This window comes from Galleria mellonella, unplaced genomic scaffold (genome assembly GCF_026898425.1).
Source record: "Galleria mellonella isolate WM207_F2 unplaced genomic scaffold, CSIRO_AGI_GalMel_v1 utg40, whole genome shotgun sequence".
Taxonomy (NCBI): domain Eukaryota; kingdom Metazoa; phylum Arthropoda; class Insecta; order Lepidoptera; family Pyralidae; genus Galleria; species Galleria mellonella.
This window is the reverse complement of record NW_026442094.1, coordinates 307,737-331,527: the sequence shown is the minus strand read 5'-3', so window position 1 is coordinate 331,527 and position 23,791 is coordinate 307,737. Positions and strand designations below refer to the sequence as shown.

The 23,791-nt window shown below is 35.1% G+C and overlaps 1 protein-coding gene across 3 annotated transcripts; it reads right to left on the bottom strand.

Moving 5' to 3' along the window:
- Positions 1-7,517: 7,517 nt before the first annotated feature.
- On the bottom strand, positions 7,518-23,467 carry LOC113520228 (mothers against decapentaplegic homolog 4). Of its 3 annotated transcripts, none has more exons than XM_052898054.1 (14): positions 23,304-23,467; positions 22,718-22,956; positions 22,310-22,484; positions 21,092-21,295; positions 20,331-20,780; positions 19,767-19,886; positions 18,725-18,970; positions 17,502-17,603; positions 17,104-17,234; positions 16,359-16,450; positions 15,417-15,585; positions 14,179-14,305; positions 13,611-13,755; positions 7,518-12,840 (listed from the first exon to the last, which is right to left on the bottom strand). In XM_052898054.1, exons 2-14 carry the CDS (start codon positions 22,952-22,954, stop codon positions 12,771-12,773), a joined length of 2,268 nt encoding a protein of 755 aa, XP_052754014.1. In that variant the 5' UTR covers positions 22,955-22,956; positions 23,304-23,467; the 3' UTR covers positions 7,518-12,770. The 3 variants fall into 3 exon arrangements, with proteins under 3 accessions (XP_052754014.1, XP_052754015.1, XP_052754016.1); XM_052898055.1 differs by having other exon boundaries at positions 18,725-18,967; XM_052898056.1 differs by lacking the exon at positions 17,502-17,603.
- Positions 23,468-23,791: the final 324 nt, after the last annotated feature.

The following is a 23,791-nucleotide window of genomic DNA, read 5'->3' as shown; positions in this document are numbered from 1 at the left end:
TCGGGAGCTCGGGATAAGTAGGGATGGGAGAGAGATGAAGCGAGTGGGTTATCGATGTTATGACGTCACGTTGTGTCCAGGTAAAAATCTTACATTTCGCTATTCATTTATTCCATATAATACTCGTAACGATATTTTCATATCAAATATTGGTTTAAGTAAAATGGAATCGATATATTAAATCATATTATACTGATATATTTATTTTAAATTAATTAAATTAATAAATTCATATAAATGACATCCTTACATGTAAAATTACATAAGAGGTCTTATCTTGTATATAAAATGTGTGTAAACAGTGAATATATGCAGGGAGCATGGGTACTGAGTACATAACTCTCTCCCACTGATGTTTCTGCCACCAAACATAAGCTTGCATATGTGTTTTGGAATGAAAAAGGAGTAAAGTCATTGAAAATAAAAGTTGTAAAGTCATAATGCTTTAGTCCTCAGAAATAATAACGCATGAGGGAGATTCAAGTCGCATATAAAAATATTTTTCTAAACTCCAACAACTATTCGATAACGCCTTTATGCAAGTTGCTCGTCACTACTGTGACTAATTGTGCTATTTCGGCACAAAGCTACGATTTGCGAATTGTTTTTCTCGTAATAATTATATATTTTTTTCTTTACCACATTGCTTAGTAATAGGTACCTAGGCATCTATTGAGGGAAACACCTCATCTCACATTTTGGGAAAAACATTCAAAATATCTATTTATAATACGAGTATAAAAAAATTACAAGAAACTTAATATCATACAAATACACTAATCGTTTAACCCTCAAGTGAAAAACATAACATAGAACACACAGACCTGAGTCGTATAAGAAAAGTTCGGTTCCTAAATTGGATCAACCGAGAATCAAACCCGGGGCATCATCACTAATCACCTGACATTGCACCACCAAACCCGTCAATTGTATATATGTAAATTATAACAAAGTTTGTATCATAAAATCGCAACTATTTGCATCGGTTCCTGCATATGATGACGCTTGCACATTTGGCAGCTGCATTCAAAGGGATGGATGGAACTAGTCATTATGAACAAAAACTAACGTAAACAACAATATATCAACGTAAATATCACGAATGCAACGGAAATACCAACCACATTGGCAGGGAGACGTGCAAAACTCGTACCGGAGTATGATTCACACAGTTACAACACAAACCTGTACCAACTAACTCGATATGATCATTATTAGATCATAGAGTCAAGGAAACCAATAGACCAATTACAATCTATTAGCATTTTTAGATTTATACCCGAAAGTCGATACATGACGAGTATAATGCATACACAAACTACTATATGCAAACGTCATAGTTAATTCCTGGTGAATTCGTTATGATGAGCTAACTGACCTAACTTTTTGTATACAACTTAAAATGGCACACAAGCTGACAGCCCACATCATGGAAAATGGTAATCATCGCCTATAGACATAAACAATACCATGGACATAACAGAACTGTACTGTCGCGCATAATATCGTGCGTGCCCTTCATGCGTTGCCATTTCCAAGGATTAAGGTGTTATGTCGCTGTGTAGGTCCCAGCATAGACTAAGCCACCCCTTCCTTTCCCGTAGGTGTAGTATGCGGCGACTAAGAGAACTTACTCGTCGAGGAATGGGCAGCAGCGTCCCTCTTAAAATATCACCAAAACTGAGGTTGCCAACTCATCTGCCAAGCGTAGCAACTACTGGCAAAACCCACCCAATTGCAAATGCAAACATAACTTCACTCATAAACACGAATGGGACAGAGGTACACAAGCAGACGACTTTTGTAACGAAAAAGTCTCCCTCTGGTAAAATTGCAGCTATCACCTCTGAGCTATATATATATATATATATATATATATATATATATATATATATATATATATACAAGAAGACATGATGTTCTTTTTTTTCATTTTCTGCGTCGATGTCTATCTGACTGAAAGTTTGAATTTATTATTCGGAAAGGGACCATGCCGTGTGGTCCTGGCATAGAATGGGCCACCCCTTCCTTTACCGTGAGTGTCATAAGAGGCGACTAAGAGCACTTACTCGGCAAGGGATGGGCAGCAGCGTTCCTCTTAAAATATAATCAAAGCCTAACTGCGATTATCAACCCGTCTGCTAAGCGTAGCAACTACTGGCAAAACTTCCTTTAATGATTACGAACGCTTCCTTTCCTTCTCCTGACCGTTGAAGTTAAATACTGTAAAATTGTTCATAAATAGGATCAACTGGGGCATTAAAAAGCTCTGAGCGTTGTACAAATAAATTTTGCTTATTATAATTCATATATGTACTCATACGACAGAATTTTTAAGCCCCTGACCTAACTTCGTCCTCACAATCAGCTCCTGTTAGTAACAATTTCTACTCTCCTTATTAAATTAAAATGCTATTAATTGCAATCAAACATTACATTCAGAATTATATAAATATTCGTAAAAGTTGTACGAAGGAATCGTTCTGAGAAGAAATAGAGCGACCGTAATACAGTATCATGTAAACAGGGCCGGCCTCGGTCTAAAAATACGTAATATTTCAGAATATTCTCGCATCGGCCATCTCAACCGACACTTTATAAATATTTAACAGTACACACATGGAAGTGTTCAAATTATCCCTTATATTAAAATATTTATTTATTTATTTATTTATTCTTTATTGTACACAAAAAAAATATTACATATAATATATATAAAATAAAGGTGTACAATAGGCGAGCTTAACTCTGTAAGAGTTCTCTTCCAGCAAACCCTGAGTGGAAAGGAGCATTAATTATTTATTAGCGGGCAGTATGCGTACAATAATAGAAGGAAACATTATTGATGTTTCTATTAAAACATATGAAATATGTTGACTACATAAATAACTCATACAATTAAAATCAAAATAAATACATATCTGTATACATATACATATATACATAGACATAAAATATCTCTTTACATACAAAAAAATAGGTACATATACATACATAGACATAATAAGTTTATGAGGACAGAAGATGCTCTTTTAATCTGCTCTTGAATATATTCAGCGATTGACTTTCACGAATATGCAGTGGAAGAGAGTTCCATAGTCTAGCCGCATGAACCGTAAATGATCCACTATAGCATGAGGAGGTATGAGGAGGGATTTTAAGAATAAGGGATTTACTCGACCTACTGGACATGCCAGTGGGGTCAAGGAAAGTGAAATAATATATAATAATAATGTTAATAGCAGTCATAGCGAAGCAACAAATAGATGCCTAGAAATAAAACTGTTATATCCCTTTAAGCAATTTAATTATTTCATACTGGAGACTACCTACATAAATTTTTTTTCAATTTTAGAAATTCTAAAATATTAATACATATATATAAAAATCCCATGTCTCGAAGTCTGTACACACTGGTCTCCGATACAGCTCCGTCGATTTTAATCAAGGGCAACCGCGTGGAGCTCAACTTTTGTTTCAACTTTGCGCTCCCATTACTAAAAATTCCTCTCCCCCAGTTTCTATTAGTTATCCTGGTCGAGTGCGTTTCTAATTCCCTCGGAAGGAATTAACAAATTATTCCTATCTACCTTACTACGTAAACCGATGGCGTCTCGAAGCATTAAAATTTTGTACGAATTTTCTTATAATATGAGAAAAAATTGGTAAATACTTCTTTCTTTCTTCATTCTTTGCTACATGAACAGCAATAGTATTTTCAAAAATTCATCCCTCTAAAGGAGTAAAGTTTTTTATCTCAACGAACACACAGCTAATTATGTCTTAAAGCTGAAAATATATCAGTAACCTTCAAAGAGCCTAAAATTACTAGATAGTCCATGGCTTGTCGACTTGCACACGAGGCCAGCAGTTGGTCAGATAGTGAAACTTAACCTTTTGTTAAAAAACACAATTATGTTCAAATAAATGTTGCATTTGGGTGCTTCTTTACACAATATAAATATGCCAGCCCACCAATCGATTTGTTTTGTTCTTACATCCAATCAACTAGACAGATTTTGTAGAAATTTACTAGAGTTAGCTCGATGCTTAGGGATGGATAAGAATTATACCAAGAATCCATAAATATTTATTCATACTTATCTATTACTTTGATAAATAAATCTCAGCTCAATAATAATAATTTTTAACCAATTAATTTTTTTTTTTTGTACAATTAGAATAGCTAACAAGCTGACGGCCCACCTGATGGAAAATGGTAACCATAGCCTATAAACATGAGCAGTACAATGGACATAATAAAGTATACTGTTCGCCCATGATACCTCCTATGCGTTGCCATTCCTGAGGACTCAGATGTTATTCCTCTGTACCCAGTAAATTTACGCCATATCCCACCCTTCAAACCGAAACACAGTCATGCAAACACAATTTACATATGTTTTTCCGTGAAGAAGTTATTTTTGCATGGCTGTGTTTCGGTTTGAAGGGATAAGGCAATAAAATTGCAGGTTACAGAGGCATAACACCTTAATCCTCAGGAAAGGCAACGTATAAAGGGTGTATAGATGACAGAGTACACTCTGTTATGTACATAGTGTTTATGTCTATAGGCAATGGTTACCGTTTTCAATTAAATGGGCCGTAAGCTTGTTTGCCATTCTGAATTGCATAAAAAATATTGTATAATGGAAAATGGATTTATCCGTTGCTTTCTGACACATTAATAATATAACTGACATTGTGAAATTTTCCATAAGAATAATAAAACTGGAATAAAAAAAATATCTTGTTTTTCTTTGTTCCAAATACATTATCAACTGTTATCCTGATTACGCGAACGATATCGCACGCAAAGCTAGTTCACTATAAAATGTTTCATTCTTTCCTCTCTATTCTTATTAAACTTAAATACTCAGTCAATATTTCTAAAGACAGAGATCCGTGTAGTCAAATTAAACCATAATTATATTAATAATAGTCTAATATTCTTAAAATTTGAAGTCTCTAAATAGTAGGTAATAGATAAAGTTTGACAACCATTGTTTTTCATATAACGTTTTATATGTGCTGGTTGATACCTAGTCGTATACTCTCGCGTTTCTTTTGGAATGGTGCCGACGCGCGGGAGTGAGTCGCGAAGTATTTATAGTGGAGTGACCGACGTATGTACCCTATGGTACAAGCAAAGAACGGCAAGAGGAGTTTGTATCATTCGTCATTTATTTATTAAGGCCTACACAAACTGTGAATGTTCCACATTTTTGAGCATCAATTTATGTCAAAGTACAGCATGACATCGAGCTTGTTAACAAGCAGAGCAAGGAAATTGACAATAGTGGGGTCTAGCGACCCTGTTACTAATATCCTGTCGTGTCGACATCATGATTAATTCCTTGTTAATTCGTCACTATGAGCCAACAAACCTGATATAATTTCATTCATAAAGGTACCTAACATAGTCAAAGATACACATCACTACTTATGACAGGTTCGGTAGTGTCTGTAATGACCATGGTGTGGGAGAAAAGAATTGTTAATAACGAAGACTAGCAGCCCCATAGCTAGCAATTTACCTAAGGTCGAGCTCCAAGCGATTTCCACTGGAAACCATCGTAAATAATTATTTACATATTTATCACGACGAGTCAACTGACCTTTATCTTCACCTATCATCCCTCACTGGTGCCCCGCCAACGTATACCGACAGCGCAGATGGGGGTCACCATTTCATCATCATCCATTTAAAAAAAATATTCACGATATTATTTTAATATCTATAAACGCCAATTAGTTTCAAACTTGCATGTCACTCATGATACTCTCCACTAGGTACTCACCTAGTTGCCTCTAAAATCTCTATCCATAAACTACACAAATAATTGCAGATTCTATACTGCTTATTTTAGAATTCAGAATTACTTCAATTTTAGTACTCGCTAATTCTTTTACCTTGTGCGATTTCGTGTCGTCATCACATACGCGTGGTACGTAAGGACAAAGCCTTTAAATACACCCGAATTACGCCGACTGTACTGTGAATAATCGTATATAACAGTTATAATTAGAATCCTATTAATGATGAATCATTACAATTAGTGCGTAGAATTGTCTGATGTTAACACAATTTGCACATTAAGATCGAGGACATCAACTAAGAATGAATGCATATGGAAACAAAATTTAAGAAAAGGTACGTAAGGAACATATAAAAACCAGTAATATCCCTAAACCTACAGAAAAAAAATAATGTCAAAATCAACTTAGGTATAGCTAATCTTAGATTATGAAGTATATAAGTACGATATGCTAAGTCTATAGGTACAACTACCCTCTACTAATAGGGGGGAAAGGGATTGTTAGCAATGAAGTTTGACAGCCCCATTACTAACAATATGCCCTATTAGGTCGACCTCCACGTGGTTCCCCCTAGAAACCATCGTGAACAATTCTTGTTGAATTCGTCACGATGGGCTAACTGACCTGCTTCATCCTTACCTATCATCCTTCACTGGTGCCCCGCCGGTGTATACCGATAGCATGGGTGGGGACCATTCCATTATCACCCATTAAAAAAAAAAACCCTCTATTAATAACTATCACCAATTATGACAAAATTAGATATTGACCCTAGTTTTGAATTCAATTCGCATAGCCGTGATATATGCTCATGAAAAGGGACTCCTATTTCTCATATAATGTAATATAGAAGCATATAATTTTGTACGGATATTCCTATAATGTAACGGATTTGTATTCTGAAAAACTCAATATAATGCCTACTGCCACTTTTCACCAACATACCGCTCGCCATTGGCAGGGAATCCATCCACACACCTTAGAATCAGAATGATCATACAAAGTTCCATTTCAAAGCGGGAAGTACCCACGAACACTCAAGTTGTGAAATGATCTTCGTGCCGAGGCTTTCTCTAGGGATTTCTTTTACAACATGGGGTTCTTCAAAAAGAACGTATTAAGGTTTCTTAAGGGTCCCTGGTATTACAGGCATCCAGAGACTATGGTTATCACGTTTACATTCAGAGGAGCTGTATACTTATTTGCCATCATGGTAGTATAAAAAAGTCAATGGGTACAGGCGGCTCAGGACAATTTCTTGTGGCAGTCTACGAGGGGGCCTATGCTCAGCAGTGGACAAATAGTGATCGAGACGATGGAGATGATGAATGTAACGTAGATGCAGACTACTATAAGGAATTTTTCAAAATTCTCACGGAATCGAGATATTGAGTTCACACAAATTTTTTTGAAACGCTCATCGCTCGCTTGTTACGACGACCTATATGATCCTTACTATTATATACAAATATTGCACGACACATTTACACAGAATGTGATAACATTTCAAATCTTCAATATAATTATGCCATCAAAAATAGTTTTAACACAACTAGTCGCAACTAGTAACTATGCGAGAATGCACTTACCACGTGATTTCCAAGTCCATCTGTGTAGCAAATTTTATTCAAATCCGTTCAGGCGTTACATTCATAATATTATTAAGATACTATCGCAGTCAGATAAAAAAAGTCATGTTCGTGTAAATTCCATACTTTATTGTAGTTATTGCGAACTTATGGCTGAATGTATATATTGAAAATATAACGAGTGCCGGATTAATCATTATTTGTCTGAGCAGGTAGAAGCTTAGATACACAATCTTTGTGAAATATAAAAACCACCCTTATTACAATCAGAATACATCACAAAATATAATTAAACCGACACTAGCTTTAACAACTAAAAACCCTTTTAAACAAAATTAAAACTCATACAAATTCGATCTTTATTTAGACGACAACAAGGTACAGACCGGATAATCGCTATGTAAAAAAAAAAACGGCTCTCAAGAGCGACTCTTTGACATGACCATATCTCGTGCTATATATTTACAAAAGCGTCAGTTATGTCCTTTTTAGTGAACAACAAACATTATTCAATATTTCTCAACTTTGGATAACTTCGGTATATCTCCAAATAACTGTATGTTAATGGTTTCTTTTTTTTACATAAAATTGAAAGAGTACATTCGAAACAGTTGGCAAGTATAACTGTCATAATATGTAGAATTTGTCAAATATTATTCATTCAAAACTTGAACATTATTAAAAAAACTTACCACATACTTATTAATATCATCTAAAACCCTTTGATTCCTTTTCATCACTATAGAGAGGTATTTTTGATACACATTTTTTTTTGTGAAAGCTAAGAGAAATTTCATTGAATATAGTATCTAAGTACTGACTTGCAAACACCATCGGTGGTCGTTCCGTTGATCACAAATACACGTCCATTTATATTAAAAATATTATTTTCTTCATAAATTGTACTATTTACAACACTAGGCGATTCAAACGTGGTCATTGGTAACGATCAATAATTGTAATGAAAGCGTAAATAATAGTTATATATAACATGTAACTAAAAGGGTATCACAATTCGATACGATCCTCAAGGAACATAGGAATTGACACATTTCTGTTCTTGTAGGTACCTTGGTAGGTTTTTGGTTAGTTAAAATTATCCTAGATCACAAAACATCATTTACCCGAATTTTCGGGCACCACATAATTGTGGATCCCTAGAAGATTTTTTCAATCAGCGCCATCTAGCGCGTGATGCTTAAACGCGGCAGTTCGATGCCACCAATAGATGTACTAAGAAACGAATACTTGCAACATGTCAACCGATTGATCAATCGAATAATACATGACATGAAACATCAATTTTTACTACAATTACATAAAATGTATGACTTTCATACACCCTCCGACTTATTTAGGGATGAAATCGTAAACATATATTATTATGCCTATGCTCATTAAATAAAGTTCTTTAGTTTCTTGATTATCATCGAATTACTGATTGTTATACCCTTCATGATACATATTTTTTTAACTATAACAAAAAAAAATAAAGATATTGTGATGTTTGTTCGTTAACAACTTAAAATCCACACAGATACATTATAAAAATAAAAATATAAAAACAGAACTGCACACAATACAATATGTACCTCTATAAAATCATTAGTTATCATATGTCATTGCCGAAAGCTCATAGTTTTATTATAAAATAATCTTAGATATCGAAAACACTAACTGTCACTAACAGCAATATAAAATGATCAACACAATATAATAATTACAATCAATCGTAATCTGCGTAATGATAATTAAAGCGAATCTTATCGAGAACTACAAAAATCTCAAATATTTCAGAGCACCATAATACTGGCAATATCTGTATAATTTATTAAAAAAAAAAAATTCAATACTCTGTAATAATTCAAAATTCTTATTCTAAAAAGTGTCTCTGTATCGACCTAAAACGTTAATCTTCGAACAAATCGGACATTATTCTACTATTAAAAGTTAATCTTGAAGTTTACAATTTTGCTTTTTTTTTACGTTATAATCCAAATTTCACAATAACTTTAATATAACGATATCATAGAATATATAACCTTTTTAAATAAGAATTCATATCAGAATAAAAGGGAAAAATTGTAGCAATATATATATATATATATTTTTATACAACTTAGAATGGCAAACAAGCTGTTTGAAAGATCAATAAAGATTTTTATTCATTCATTATGTTTAAATATAAAAGTAATACAGACATTGCTAGTTTTATGTGCATAAAACGCTCTAATCAGTGATTCCAGCGCAACCATAATAAACATACATTACATACATTAACTTAACAAAAAAAACTATGTCATTTGAACAAACAAGTCAATTCTAGAGACCAAATTTCTGTAACACCATACCCTTACTAATACATCTTATGTATATCAGCTACGATTCCGTACACAAAATACTTCACTCTATACTTACAACTATTTCTAAACATTCACCAAAAATAATGGGCATACTACACGAGTGACTTTTTAATTTATTAAAGTATCTCAAACAGTCCAACGGATACGCGCATTCCTATTAAACACATTTGTTAGCACATCACAGATCATCTAAAAAAAACTTAGTTAAATTGCATGAACTACGCATTACAAAATACAAGATATATGATGCCGAAACAATACAAAAGTTGTGTATAAAAAAGATTTCTTTTTTAAATTTATCCATACCGTCGCCGTGGTTAACTTAGCCAGCCAGAGCGTGAGGGATAAATTATACTTATATAAAACAAATATTAATAAAAAATATTATTATATTAATAATAAAATAATAAAACAAAAACTGGCAACGATTCGGTCGCTGTATCGCTAACGTGTAGCTGCCGATCAAAATTCGCGGTTCCATAAGTCTCCGTGTCACTTATAAGAATTACAGAAGATATATATATATATATATATATATATATATATATATATATATATATATATATATATATATATATATATATATATATATATATATATATATATAACGCAGCAAACAACCGAACAATTTTTAACGTATTCTCAGGAAATACAAGTAAGTAACTCTATTTCATATTTACTGAGAAACTACATTTAAACATTTATAAACGAATCCTAATATTTGGATCGTATTTTATCGATCCGCCAATAACTGTTACCGCATTACCGCAAGGCAACATCGAGTCGTGTTGACGTCAGACCGAACGCCGACCGAACGGGTGCAACTAAAATATTTAGCCGATGATTCATGCAATCCCACTAATCAGGCACATCAAACTAACAAACAGCCTCGCAATGCGCCGCCACCCGAGCCTGCGACTTACGCCTAATATAAATTAACTTCGCCACCTTAACTTATATATACTTAAGTTACAATAAAAGCTATCCCATTTGGCTTCTTTCAAGTTGAACTGTAAATTATGTCTTGTCATATTTAATCTACATTATTTTAGTACAAAAATGCCTTAATTTGGTATCGCTGCTAATAAAATTCGTATAACGTTTGCTTGTAATAATATCACCGTGCACAGATCCGTTGAGCAACACAGACATCTGACGCGACTGCGTAATATTATAAATATAATAATATCTTACATAATATTATCATTTAATTTGTTTTGTGAAAATATTTTAGTGAGATCCCTTCGTTTGTTTGTTCCATCTCAATACTGTTAACGACTATATTATACATTTATACTTACTATATTGTATCTACTTAGTTGTTAGTATAAATAAATACAAGACATAAATTACCCAGTTCACCTTTTATTTAAACACGAGCGATGCATATTAAACTGTGCAATGTTTGTCAAATCCCCATACTTTAACGTTCTATCGATCCTAAATACAAAACAAAACTCCAGTTTTTACTGGAAGACAAAATCAACTAAACAATTTGGAAGACGTGGCCGAAATAGAAAATATATTTTTAAAAATAAAAACAAACTATTAAATGCTAGTTTATGGCAAACAAGTGTAAATAAACACTTTAAAAACTAAAAAAGAAAAAATACGTAATTTCCATTATAATTTGCATGCCAAATGACCAAGGTAATTACTGAAGAATTATATTCTCACTTTTAGGACGTATATACCTTTTTTGTCACATAAAATAATCTAAAACTGTATATAAAACACGTATATAGTATATAACATTTAAAATAACGGTTCGTGTAATATTTCAAAAAAATAATTTTTTGCACTTAAGATGGTTCATTCATGTTTATATTAAATTTATCTGGATGTTATGCTTTGTAAGTATACTGCTATATCCATAGTATATATTATTCTAACACAACAGTGTAATCCAGTGTACGTACAAACAAAATCACAGTGAGTTAAACATGCACTGTCTTAAAAGGCTTATGTAACACATACACAAAGCATATAATATTAGTGGTATTTTTATGTAAAAGAATAAAATATACGCAAAATAGCACAGGTACCACAGTGTATTCTATGATAACTGTGACACTGTTTATGTTTAAAGGTGCATCTTACTACTTTCCATTAGGTGGAATGTGGATACCATTATCTACATTCCATGAACCATAATATTGTTAGCCATTATGAACTGTACAAAAAAGAACATTGTCAAACAGATAAACCTTTTTTTTTTATCAAATAAAAGAGACAACCGAGTACTTAATGTGAGGTTGTACAAATATTTACGTTACGGCCACATTCGTGTTTCCGCCAATAAATTTGTATGGAAGACTGAGAATGCGGACATTCTCGTGCAAACTACACAAGCTGTAATATTTATTTTAATTCAATAACATTTTGTGAAATTATTTTTCATATTCACAGTGATTTTATGTCATTATTAAACAAGGGCCACTATTAACCTCAAACGAAGGGACTATGTGTGATTTTTCACTTATTGCCACTTGTAGTAACACATGAGGAAATACATGTTTCTAAAAGATGAATGGATGAAATAAAAATGATAATAAGTGTGATGAGTGAAACAGATTCAAGATGGCAGTGATTGATCTTGATTTTTTATAAAGGGTTTTGAAACATATAAAAGTTTAATTTTTTTTTTTTTATTTTTACCCGCGATCTCCAACATATATATAAAGAAAAGTAGCAGATGCGATATAATTTTGCATTTTATAATTTCACATTATGATTTTTTATACAACTATGTAAACAAGCTGACGGCCTACCTGATGGAAAATGGTAACTGTAGTGTTGCAAAACATCCAAAAGCCTACTAAATTCTTTTACACAATAATACCACTGTATATTTATTAAAGTACACAACCTAAACTTCACTAACTGGCACTTCACTTGTCAATCCTCACTAGCCATACACTGCGACGCGTGTCGTCCACAAAATTGCACATATAGTCTTGTGATTCGCTCGAAGGCCTCAAAAGAAGCCGATCAACTCCTACTCAATGTTGTTCCGTGGACCGTCGATTGGCATTGTATGTAATACCTCGTCCAATAGCTGCAAGGCTCTGCAATATAATATAATTATAAGGGTGTACACAAGGCTGTAGCCGTGTAGGTCCCGGCATAGAATAGGGCACCTCTTTATTTTCCGTGGGTATCATAAGAAGCAACTAAGAGAGCTTATGGTGTAGGGATGTGCAGCAGCGTCCCTCTTAAAACATTACCAAAAGCCAAACTGCGGTTGCCAACCCGCCTGCCAAGCGTGACAACTATAGGCAAAAGTCCCCTTATGGGGGAAGCTATATACAGTAATGGACAGATAACAGTTGATATTGAACAACAACACAAGGCTGACGGGATGATATTACCAAAGTTGCAGCCAAGAGATGGATGATTTCTTTTTATAACATAGAGGGCAAGCGAGCATGCGACTCGCTTGATGGTGACTAGCGCCGCAACTTCAGAGGAATTGCAGATGTGCTGCTGGCCTTTTAAAAACGAAACTGCTGTTTTCTTGAAAGTTATAATGTCTTATCGATCTGGAATTTAAATCCTAAACATAGTTGTGCGTGGAAGAAAGTGCCTTAAAATCGCACAGTGGAGGACTACCACTCATCCAGATGGTTGGGATGAAACTTTAATTTGTGGCGGGATGAAAATCAGCAGTAGTTTCAAGGATGATGATGGCACATGTTTGTTCAGAAAATTTCTTTCAGTTGTTTTCTGAACATGTTACTTAATAATCATTGATTACATGTTATGTTTATTGTAATAGATGCAGGCGATGGAGATATACGAATAATAACTAATATTTATAAGTCTATTATGTGGATACCTGTGTAGATGAACCTCGACCCAGCATGGCGTCTCCTTGATAGAGGTCCGCGGATAGTCCGGTCCCCAGCCCTTGACGAAGGACAAGCGCACTATACACAGCCGCCGAAGATCGTCCACGCCAATACCTGCTGCCGCTGTTAAACCTAATATACAATAAGCGAAACAGATTATTAATATCGGCCTCTTTTTTATGTAACTTACAATGGCAAACAAGCTGACGGGCCACCTGATGGAAAGTGGTAACCGTCGCCTATAGACATGAACAGTACCATACTAGCTCCACTGCCAGCAATATACCCTATCAGGTCAACCTCCACGTAGTCCCCCCTCTGGAAACCATCGTGCTGAATTTCAAGTGTATTCATCATATATTCACTATGGTCCAACTGACCTGCTTTTTCATTCTCACCTCACTGGTGCCTCGCCAGTGTATACCGTTAGCGCAAACGGGACTACCATTCCATTATCATCCATTAAAAAAATACCACTCTTGCGCAATATCTTCGCTTATTGTGAACCAATTTCGAAGATTCTTAAACTACTTTTTATGACGTTTATGTACTCACACTTGTTGATGCCAGCATGTTGCGGCTGGATGTGCCCGGCTACGGCGGCGGCCTGAGCAGCAGCGGCTGCTTGTGCCGTCGCCGCCTGGGTCTGCATTTGACGGTGGCACTGCCGTAGATCGAATACCTGGACCAAAAACATTTTTTTTAACAACTGAGAATGGTTAACAAGCTAGCCAAAAACCGGGGGTGAAAGAGATTGTTAGTAATGGGGTCTGTGGTGTAGGGCCCTTAGATGACCCCTAGGCCCTCATCAATACTATTGAACCATTGCTTACAATACACCCTATCAGGTCGACCTCCACGCGGTTCCCTCTGGAAATCATCGTGGTTTATTGTAATGAAATTCGTCACTATAAGCTAACTGACCTACTTTCATCGTCAGCTGTCATCCCTCACTGGTGTCCCGCCAGCGTATACCGATAACGCAAATGGGGTTATCATTCCATTATCACCCATTAAAAAAATAATAACAAACTGGCCTTCAGTTGGTGGAAAGTGGCAACTGTTACCATATACATAAACAACACCATTGTCACTGTAACGCCTACAGCACCCAGGATAGCAGGATAATAACGGAATAGTAACCCCGCTTACGTTACCGGCAATAACGGAATACGCTGGCAAGGCGACCCTGGCAACCCCCATAGTTAATTCCTGTTTAATTCGTCACGATAGACAGATTTTATTCCTCACTGGCAACTTGCTGATGTAAACTAATAATTATGTTCAATAGTGGACAGTGCATGGCTTATATAATAATGAATGTTAGTAAAAGTCCTACAACCAGCCCCAGTTAGTAATCATTCTCCGACCGTTATTCAGTCTACGCACATGTTGCAATATGTGTTTCATCTTTAAACGAGACATCACTAGGCAACCGTGTAATTGTAAGTTTGCATAAGTGGAGTTAAATTATATAGCTAGAACATCAAGTGTCAAAAACGGGTCAACTTTTTGTCAGCAATCTGTCAAATTAGCTAACTCATTTTTTTTTATTAGTATTCTATATACTTAAGTACATAATTTATCTTGACGTATCTACATTTAATTATTTAATAAATGAAATGAATTTTTACGCATTATAAAGGTGCAAAAATTATAAAACAAAATAAATATGGAAGTTATAAAGGAAACATGACTATTTATCACGTAAAATTGTATGAAAAAGTTGACCCACTTTCCGAATTTGTATGGAGATCTCTCTCTGTCTATATAATCTAAAGTCGGGGGCCTACTTTTATGCAAGCTGAGGGGTATATCTTGTGCACGGCGTCGCCGGGCGCACGGCCGGCCTCGCGGTCCAGGTAGTAGGACTGCACGAACACCGAGTGGTCCGACAGGCAGCGCAGCCACACGTCGCCCTCGCCGCGCAGGTCCAGTTGCACTCCTTTGCCGATGTGCAGTCTGCACAAACCAAACACGATTAAGTTTCATCATCTTTGATCATGTATATTTAATTAATATAAATTTACCCTCTTATTCATAAAAACGTCAAAGCTCTCAGAAACATTTTTTTAGCTTTTGAAATGTTTTGTCTCTATCTCTTATGCTAAATTCCCAATTTGAAAGAAAGTGACAAAACAATGTAACAGTTAAAATACGTTTGTAAAAGGTTTTATTTTTTATAAAATTAATACAGTGAACGCTCTATATAAGCAACTTATTTGAACCATTTTCAACAAAAAAAAATCTTATTGGGAAAAGTTGCTTTTAAGGAAAAAAGGAGTGTAAAATACTTTACTGTCTGGAAAATATTTTTACTTATTTCTTTTACTAACTAAGCTGAGTGGAATAAATAAAATATAAAGGATATTGCTTATATAAAGTGTTCACTGTTTTTAAATTTTTTTCTGCAACTTAGCATGTATTATTATCAATATTGTACAGCCGTTTGGTCCCGGCATAGAATAGGCCACCCCTTACTTTCCCGTGGGCGTCGTAAATGTCGACTAAGAGAAGACGAGGTATGGGCAACAGCGCCCTTCTTAAAACATCTCTAAAGCCTAACTGTGATTACCAACCCACCTACCAAGCTTGCCAACTACTGGCAAAACCCCTCAAGGAGGAGACTTATGTTCAGCAGAGGACACTTAAAGGCTGATATAACGATTATCTGTATTAAGTCAAATGAAATATTAATTTTTGCACATAACAACATAAATAATTACAACACTCACCTCGCGCGTTCGCTTTGTTCTGTTCTATGGACATTGCTCAGTGCTCCCAAACAGAATCTGTTGCCACCTGATGGGTCCACGTAGCCGTCAACCTGTCAAACGATGTTATAATGAGCACACCTCATCATCATCATCATCACTTCGATCATTTGGTAAATATAGACATAGGTGTAATTAATATTCTCATCATCATCATCATCATCACCTCGGTCATTGATTAAATATAGACATAGGTGTAATTAATATTTAATTCCAAGAAACCTTCTCCATTATAAAAAACGCATATGTACTTTCAAACATAAAAATATTTGCCCATCGGTAAAAGTTTTACTCCTGATCCCGGGATAGACGACCAGACGACTCCAGAATAGGCACAGCCTATCCACCCCCCTTCATCCTTAAATACACTTCAGAATATAGATAGAACGAGGACATACTGACGCTTACGAGACATACTGACGGACAAAAATTCCAATTTCATGAGAATTGGTTGGTTTAGGTAGCAAAGTGGACAATTTTGATGATTTAATGGCTTAATACACAGCTTTACCTTGCAAAGGGCGTAGGTTCATTCCCGAACAATACAAACAATTTCGTATTTGTTTGTATTAGTCTGGATATTTTCTATGTATGTATGTATGTATGTACTCTTTTTTTAACAAAAAAAAGCATTTCAAGTCAGTTCTTTAGTAACAAACTCACATTAGGATATTACTACTAATAATAAACTTAATATTCAACTTACAGTAACATTAGGTCTACTTGATGGCACTTTGAATGTTTCTCCAACTTGCGTGTCCAGTTCGAAATACGCCACAGAGCACCAGTACTCGGGCGCTGGTTGACTCGATAGCAAACCGCCGGGGTTGCCATTAACTAATGAAAAAAATAATAAAAAATATATATATATATAATGCAAACTGATATCCGAAACCGTTCAATTAGATCTAATTTAGTTTTGTAAATGTATTCTGTATGCTTCAACTTAAGAAATAGGTTAACTTTTGTCCCTATAAGAAAAAATGTACCTAGTAGATGGCGGTAAAAGGTAATATAACATTTGCTGAGTTAGCTGGTTTTTTTTCTAGACGAGTTAATTTTCTCTTTTAAATACAATGATCGTTTGTTTATGGTATCGCTTACAGTAATGATGGTGGAGGGCGGGCGCGTCGAGCGGCGGCGGCGGCGCAGGAGGCGGCGCTAGGCTCTGCGTGTACGTCAGCGTGTTGTTGCCCGTCCACGTGCCTGCCGACACAACGCACCTTGCACTACCACCGTCACAACCCGCCATTATGGGGGAAGAGGAATCTCATAACCCCCCCCCTCCCCCACAATGGCGTAGTTTTAGTTAATTACTTAGTAATTGGATTAATAACCCCATTGTTAGCAATATACCCTATTAGGTCAACCTCCACGTGTTTCCCTCTGGAAACTATTGTGACTTGTTTATCGTTGAATTCGTCATGATAGGCTAACTGACCTGCCTTTTCATACTCACCAATCTTCCTTCACTGGTGCCTCGCCAGTACTGATAGTGCAGGCGGGGTTACCATTTCATTATCATCCATTTAAAAAAAACCGCCGTTGTGAGGGGTAGAATTCTTCTTAATAGGGACCTTCACGTATTGATACCCAAATGTATTTTATAGTGTTTATATTACCAGTTATTGAAAAAAAAACAATAGCTCTATTTATGCACACCTTATTCTGTCTGTCTGTGAATGTAAAATCAATATCTTATTTTAAAAAAGAAAATAAATATTATATTGTTAACTAGCTATTATATTACTTTGTAAAAATAACTACAACAAAAAGAGCCGACTTCTTGCTAATAATAATTAATAATTCATTACTAGTGCCCTGCCCCCACTTTTTTTTATACAACTTAGAATGGCAAACAAGCTGACAGCCCACCTGATGGAAAGTGGTAACCGTCGCCTATAGACATGAGCAGTACCATGGACATAACAGAGTATACTGTTTCGCTCATGATACCCCCATGCATTGCCATTCCTGAAAACTTAGGTGTTATTTCTCTGTACCCATTAAATTCACGCCATATCCCACCCTTGAATCGAAACACAGTCATGCAAACACAACTACTTCACGGTTGAAACACGAATGGGACAGAGGTACCCAAGCAATCGAGTTTTGTACAAAGTCTCCCTCTGGTCCGGCTTCGCACAGTTTAGGGATCTCTATTTTTTTTTTTTCAAAAAAATACAGTCCACTTTCCTCGACACCATACCTTCCTAGAGATTATCCATTACAAACAAAAAAAATTAAATATTACAAAGTAGAAAACTTTGTAATATTATTTGACATTAGCTGTGAAGTAGTACTGAAAAATCAAAGATGATAGGAACCTTGTTGGTGCTGCGTGCGGTGCGGTAGCGGGCTGGGCTGCGGCGCGGGGCTGCCGGCGGCGCTGAAGCCGTTCTGTTGCGTCTGCGCCGCCTGCGCCGCCTGCGCGGGCTGCGCCTGCGTCACCTCCGGGCCTACCGCCGCCGTGCCCACGCCCACGCCCACTCCCACACCGACACCCGTGCCCACGCCCGCGTTCACACCCGCTACCGCGCTCACTGTCGCCCCCGACACCGATACCGCAGCTGCTGAATACGAAAACGGCCATAAATATTTATAAAACATTTACACACACACACACTAAAAGACTTTGTAATTTAAAAAATATGAATACTGCCAAATAGTTTTTCGTATTTAACCATACAGCCACCATATCGACGTTCTATTTTTAATTTACAACTACAGAATACAATCCCGAAGGACAAAGGCAACGGGCCGTTACATATGCAACTATAATCTATCTATACTTATAATAAATCTGTAGAGAGGTCAATTCTGTACATGAAATATATTTCCAAAATAACTATCAGGGGGTGATTAGTGATCGATACTGATGCCAAAAATGCAATCAGTTAAATTTTTGTCTGTATGTTCGTTATAGAAACAAAAACTACTCGACGGATTTTAACGAAAATTGGTACAATTATTCTTCATACTCCTGGGCAGGTTGTAGTATACTTTTCATCACGCTACGATCAATAGGAGCAGAGCAGTGAAGGGAAATGTGTCTGTTACATCAAAACCACTGAACTGTGGGGAAGGACATAGGCTACTTATTTTACGAAATACGACGAAAACGCGGACGAAGTCGCAGGCAACAGCTAGTAATTATATATAAATTTATTATATAAATTAAAACAATTAATTAAAAAATACAAGATTTTAATGTTTTAACGAAAAAGTTTTTAGTAGAGGGTTGATGACATAATTTTACATTTTGCATCTGTGGTCATTAAAAAAATATATTAGGTTATTTTTGCAAAATTTTGTCTATTTTGCTTTAAGTGGTACAGTATAAATACAAAGCCAATACAAACCCATTACCTGGTAATGTTTGTGTCAACTGAGTTTCAGCAGTAGTTTGTTCAGTTGTGAAAAAAGTAGTGGTGGTGCCATCTATTAATGGAGTTGTCCCTCCTGGTGACATGCTTACTGGCATTGCAGCTGGAAAATATAAAAAAAAAAATATTTATATTAACGAAACAATAGAATATAACAGTGATTTTAAGGAACTCAAATCAATCCTCTGAAGCTGAAGTAGAAACAAGTACACATAAAACTGTGTATATTATAACTTTACACCTAGAAATATAATTAAATTAAATTTTTTATAACAAAAAAATCCTAAATTAATCAATCTGTATCCACTTTTCTGTATTTTATACAAAAAGCAATATCACATTGGCAGCACATAATCTTGAATATAATGAGTATATTTTACAGCATGTAATAAAAGTGTTAATAATGTCATTATTATGTTATGTTATTCACCTAATCCATATCCAGAAAATTGAAGTGAGTTCACTTAAACCCTGTATACATAGACAACTAATAAAATAAAAGTGATTTAATAAAATAAATGGTGCAAAATAAAATAAGTAAGCTTACAATGATTAATTCTTTTTGGTAGCCACATAGCCCTCGCGTCCATTGTATCAGGTGGCTCTAGTTTAGGAACTATAGCCCTTTGCTGTGCCATAGCTATCAGTTGGGGGCTCTGCAAGGGCATCCCTTGGCTTATATTCGGCATCTGGGGGGTGCCTGGCGACATTTGAGTGGGAGCAGACGCCATCCGAGGTGAAGCCATCTGCGGCACGTTTGTCCCCATCTGAGGCGTACCCGGACCCATTTGTGGTGTGCCTGGACCCATCTGTGGTGTTCCGGGCATCACGTGTTGAGAAGACATCTGAACGCCGCTTGGGTGCGTGGAGATCATTTGCGACGCGCCTGGCGAATGTCCCATCTGTGGGGCAGCCAACTGGGGCGGAGCCCCCGCCGGTCGCACGGCCGGCCGCGGTCCGTGTGTCGGCGAAAACATGTTCGGAACGCCCTCTGGCGCTAGTGACACGAAAATGCAAAATAAAATTAGCATGCATTGCAAATAAAAAAAATACATGAAAAATCCTAATATTAAATCAATGATGAATATTGAATTAGGTGTTATTGTGTGGAAATAATGACAGCATGAATAAAATAATACTAATCAAGTAACCAGAAATGATGAATTGTCTAAACACCCATGAATGAAACTGGTATTTTGCATAGTTTCACCACTTAAACTTTCCATCACAGTATTCATCATTAATTTATATAATCTACTTCAAAACAAATTTCAAATTATAACACAAATTTTAATGGAATTTTCTTACTTTGTCCTTGATTAATAATTATATTTGTAGTCTGGAATTGATGGTGTGGTATTGTGGTGTGGTGGTGGCGGGGGCTGGTAGCATGATGTTGGATGGTCACCAATTCACCGGTATCCATGTCCATACCATTTCCACTAAGGCCTGCTGTGTATTCATCTTTTACCAACCTACTTGGACCTGATTGTAGAGTCAGTCCAGACAAATCTACAAAATCAATTATGTAGTCATAATGTTGCAACAAATTATTGACACTATTTTAAAAAAAAAAATCAGCAACTTAATTTATAAATATACAATATTAGAGAATTATTTTAATGATGGTTGGAAAAGGGCTCCTATTGTAAACAGAAACCGATGGAATGAAATAAATAAATATAATTATCGTAAACATTGTTCTATTCAATTAAAAATAAATAAAAAACCTGTTCGCAAGCAGTAGGACTGCCAATGAATTTAAATCTTATTTTTATAAATATGACTGTGATTTGCTGCTATTCATTTGTGGTGGGAATTTTTTATTATTCTTATGTCTGTGAACATATCCTGTTTCTATACAAAGTCAGTAAGTAGACAAAAGATAGACTGCACAGCTGTGCCTAGCCTAGTCTAAAACTTGTTTTTACACAATAACCCCTAAAATAGGGTAAACTAAATCCTAATATTTCACTTGCAATATGTAACAATGAATTGTTACCAGTATTGAAAATTATGCATTATCATTTTGAATACTACTAACACAATGTTTGGGTAATTATTTCTCAATTAAACAAATGAATTGGCATATTTATAATAATCATACATTTATAAAAAAATATAAAACAACAGCTATATTATAAAGAAAAATGTAATTAAAGAACTAGAAGGAAGTCCACATAAAATAGAACAGGGTCATATTTTTTCCATGGGAAATATTTATCCATCCATTAATAATTTATCCATTCCTTAAATCTCTATCTCACAACAGTACCCTCTAAGTAAAACTTCAAGTGTGTACATTAAGTGAATCATTCTGTGCATTGATAAATTTCATCTTAAAAACAAATATTAATGTGTTATTAAAAACAAAGCAGTAAATTCATATTTGCTTTATGGTTGACTTGTAGAGAATGCCATTAAATGTTTTCTGCCACAAGAACATTCATTTATATATTAATTAATACAGGACAATTAAATACATTTACTTCTATTTAAGAACACTGTGTATGATACCAAACTTACCTATACCAGGTGACACAACCCGTTCATAGTGGTATGGGTTCACACAAACAGAATCACATTTCAAATCAAATGCAAACTGACAAAATTTAACATGCTTCAATTCATTCTTATGTAAATCAGGCCAACGCCATATGCGTGCATATATCACATGTGGAAATCCTTTACGACCAGCTACCTGCAAAACATAAATACAAAATGTTACAACTTAAATAATATTACTTACATAGTTGATAGATAGATAGTTTATATTGTACCGGGATCTTTTCAGAAATTGGACATCATACTAAACACAAACAGTGCTTTCATATTTTATAATTCAATTTTGTTGTACTTGTAATTCATAAAATTCCCAACATGTTAATTTAAAATATTTTATTTCTCAACTACTTAGTAGTGTATACAACATACCTGTAATCTGCCATCTAAAGTTCTTTGTATTGTAACACATTTACTAGGATGCGCTCCGTTTGTTGTTATAGCTGTGATCAACGAGTCTAACTCGTCTCGTTTTTCCTTCAATTTTTTAACGAGTGACTCAATGGCACGTTTTGAGAAACTCTCACTCTCCCCACCTTGTCTGTGGCACATAAGTGAGTGGACAATACTCAAACATGCATCTGCCGATGTTGGTGCTGTAGTGTTCATGGCTGAAAAAATTTATTATTAATATATTAGCAAAATTTTGTATACTGTGAACGTTGTCTCATAGAGTTTACCTATGAGACATGTGAGTGACAAGTGCTATTTAGAAATTACACAATTAAGGGGAAAAAAATAAAACTATAAATTAATTGGGAGCAATAATATTACAAAAAAGATATTTCTCGTGAATACAGTTATATAGATATTAATGTATTCATTCTATAAAAAATATTACAATAATTATTATGCCACTGTAGTTATAGAATAATAAAGAAAAAGAATGACAAAATATGACAAATTAATCATTAATGAAAAGCATATAATGGTAAATTCAAAGCCAACAAAAGATTACCTGATGGCTACGTGAATACTATTTCCACTTTTTATATTCAAACTGATTTCTATAATTTCGCAAAATCATGGATAAATTATGAAAATTGATTTCCTTTATTGCAAGATGATACCAAAACAGAAAGCGACATTTTGGGATCACATAGAGAATGTAGAGTAATTACAAATGTTGCCATCGTTAACCTGCCATAATATAGTAATTTATTTGAACCATACACAGTATGGCCATTGGCATATTAAGATAGAGTCCGCGTGGGCATCCACCTCAGAATAAATAGTGGAGCTTTAAACTGTAGTTGAAGGTATACCTGAGAATACATATTATTATGCGCTTGGTCCCCAGGATAATTAAACACACTTACACTACTTTATAGTATATTTACAAAAATATACCAACAGCTACAATTGGGCCGGAGATATTCTTTTTAGGCATTAACATCTCCATTTTTATTTTATAATGCAATTTTAGCATTAACTACTTAATCGTCT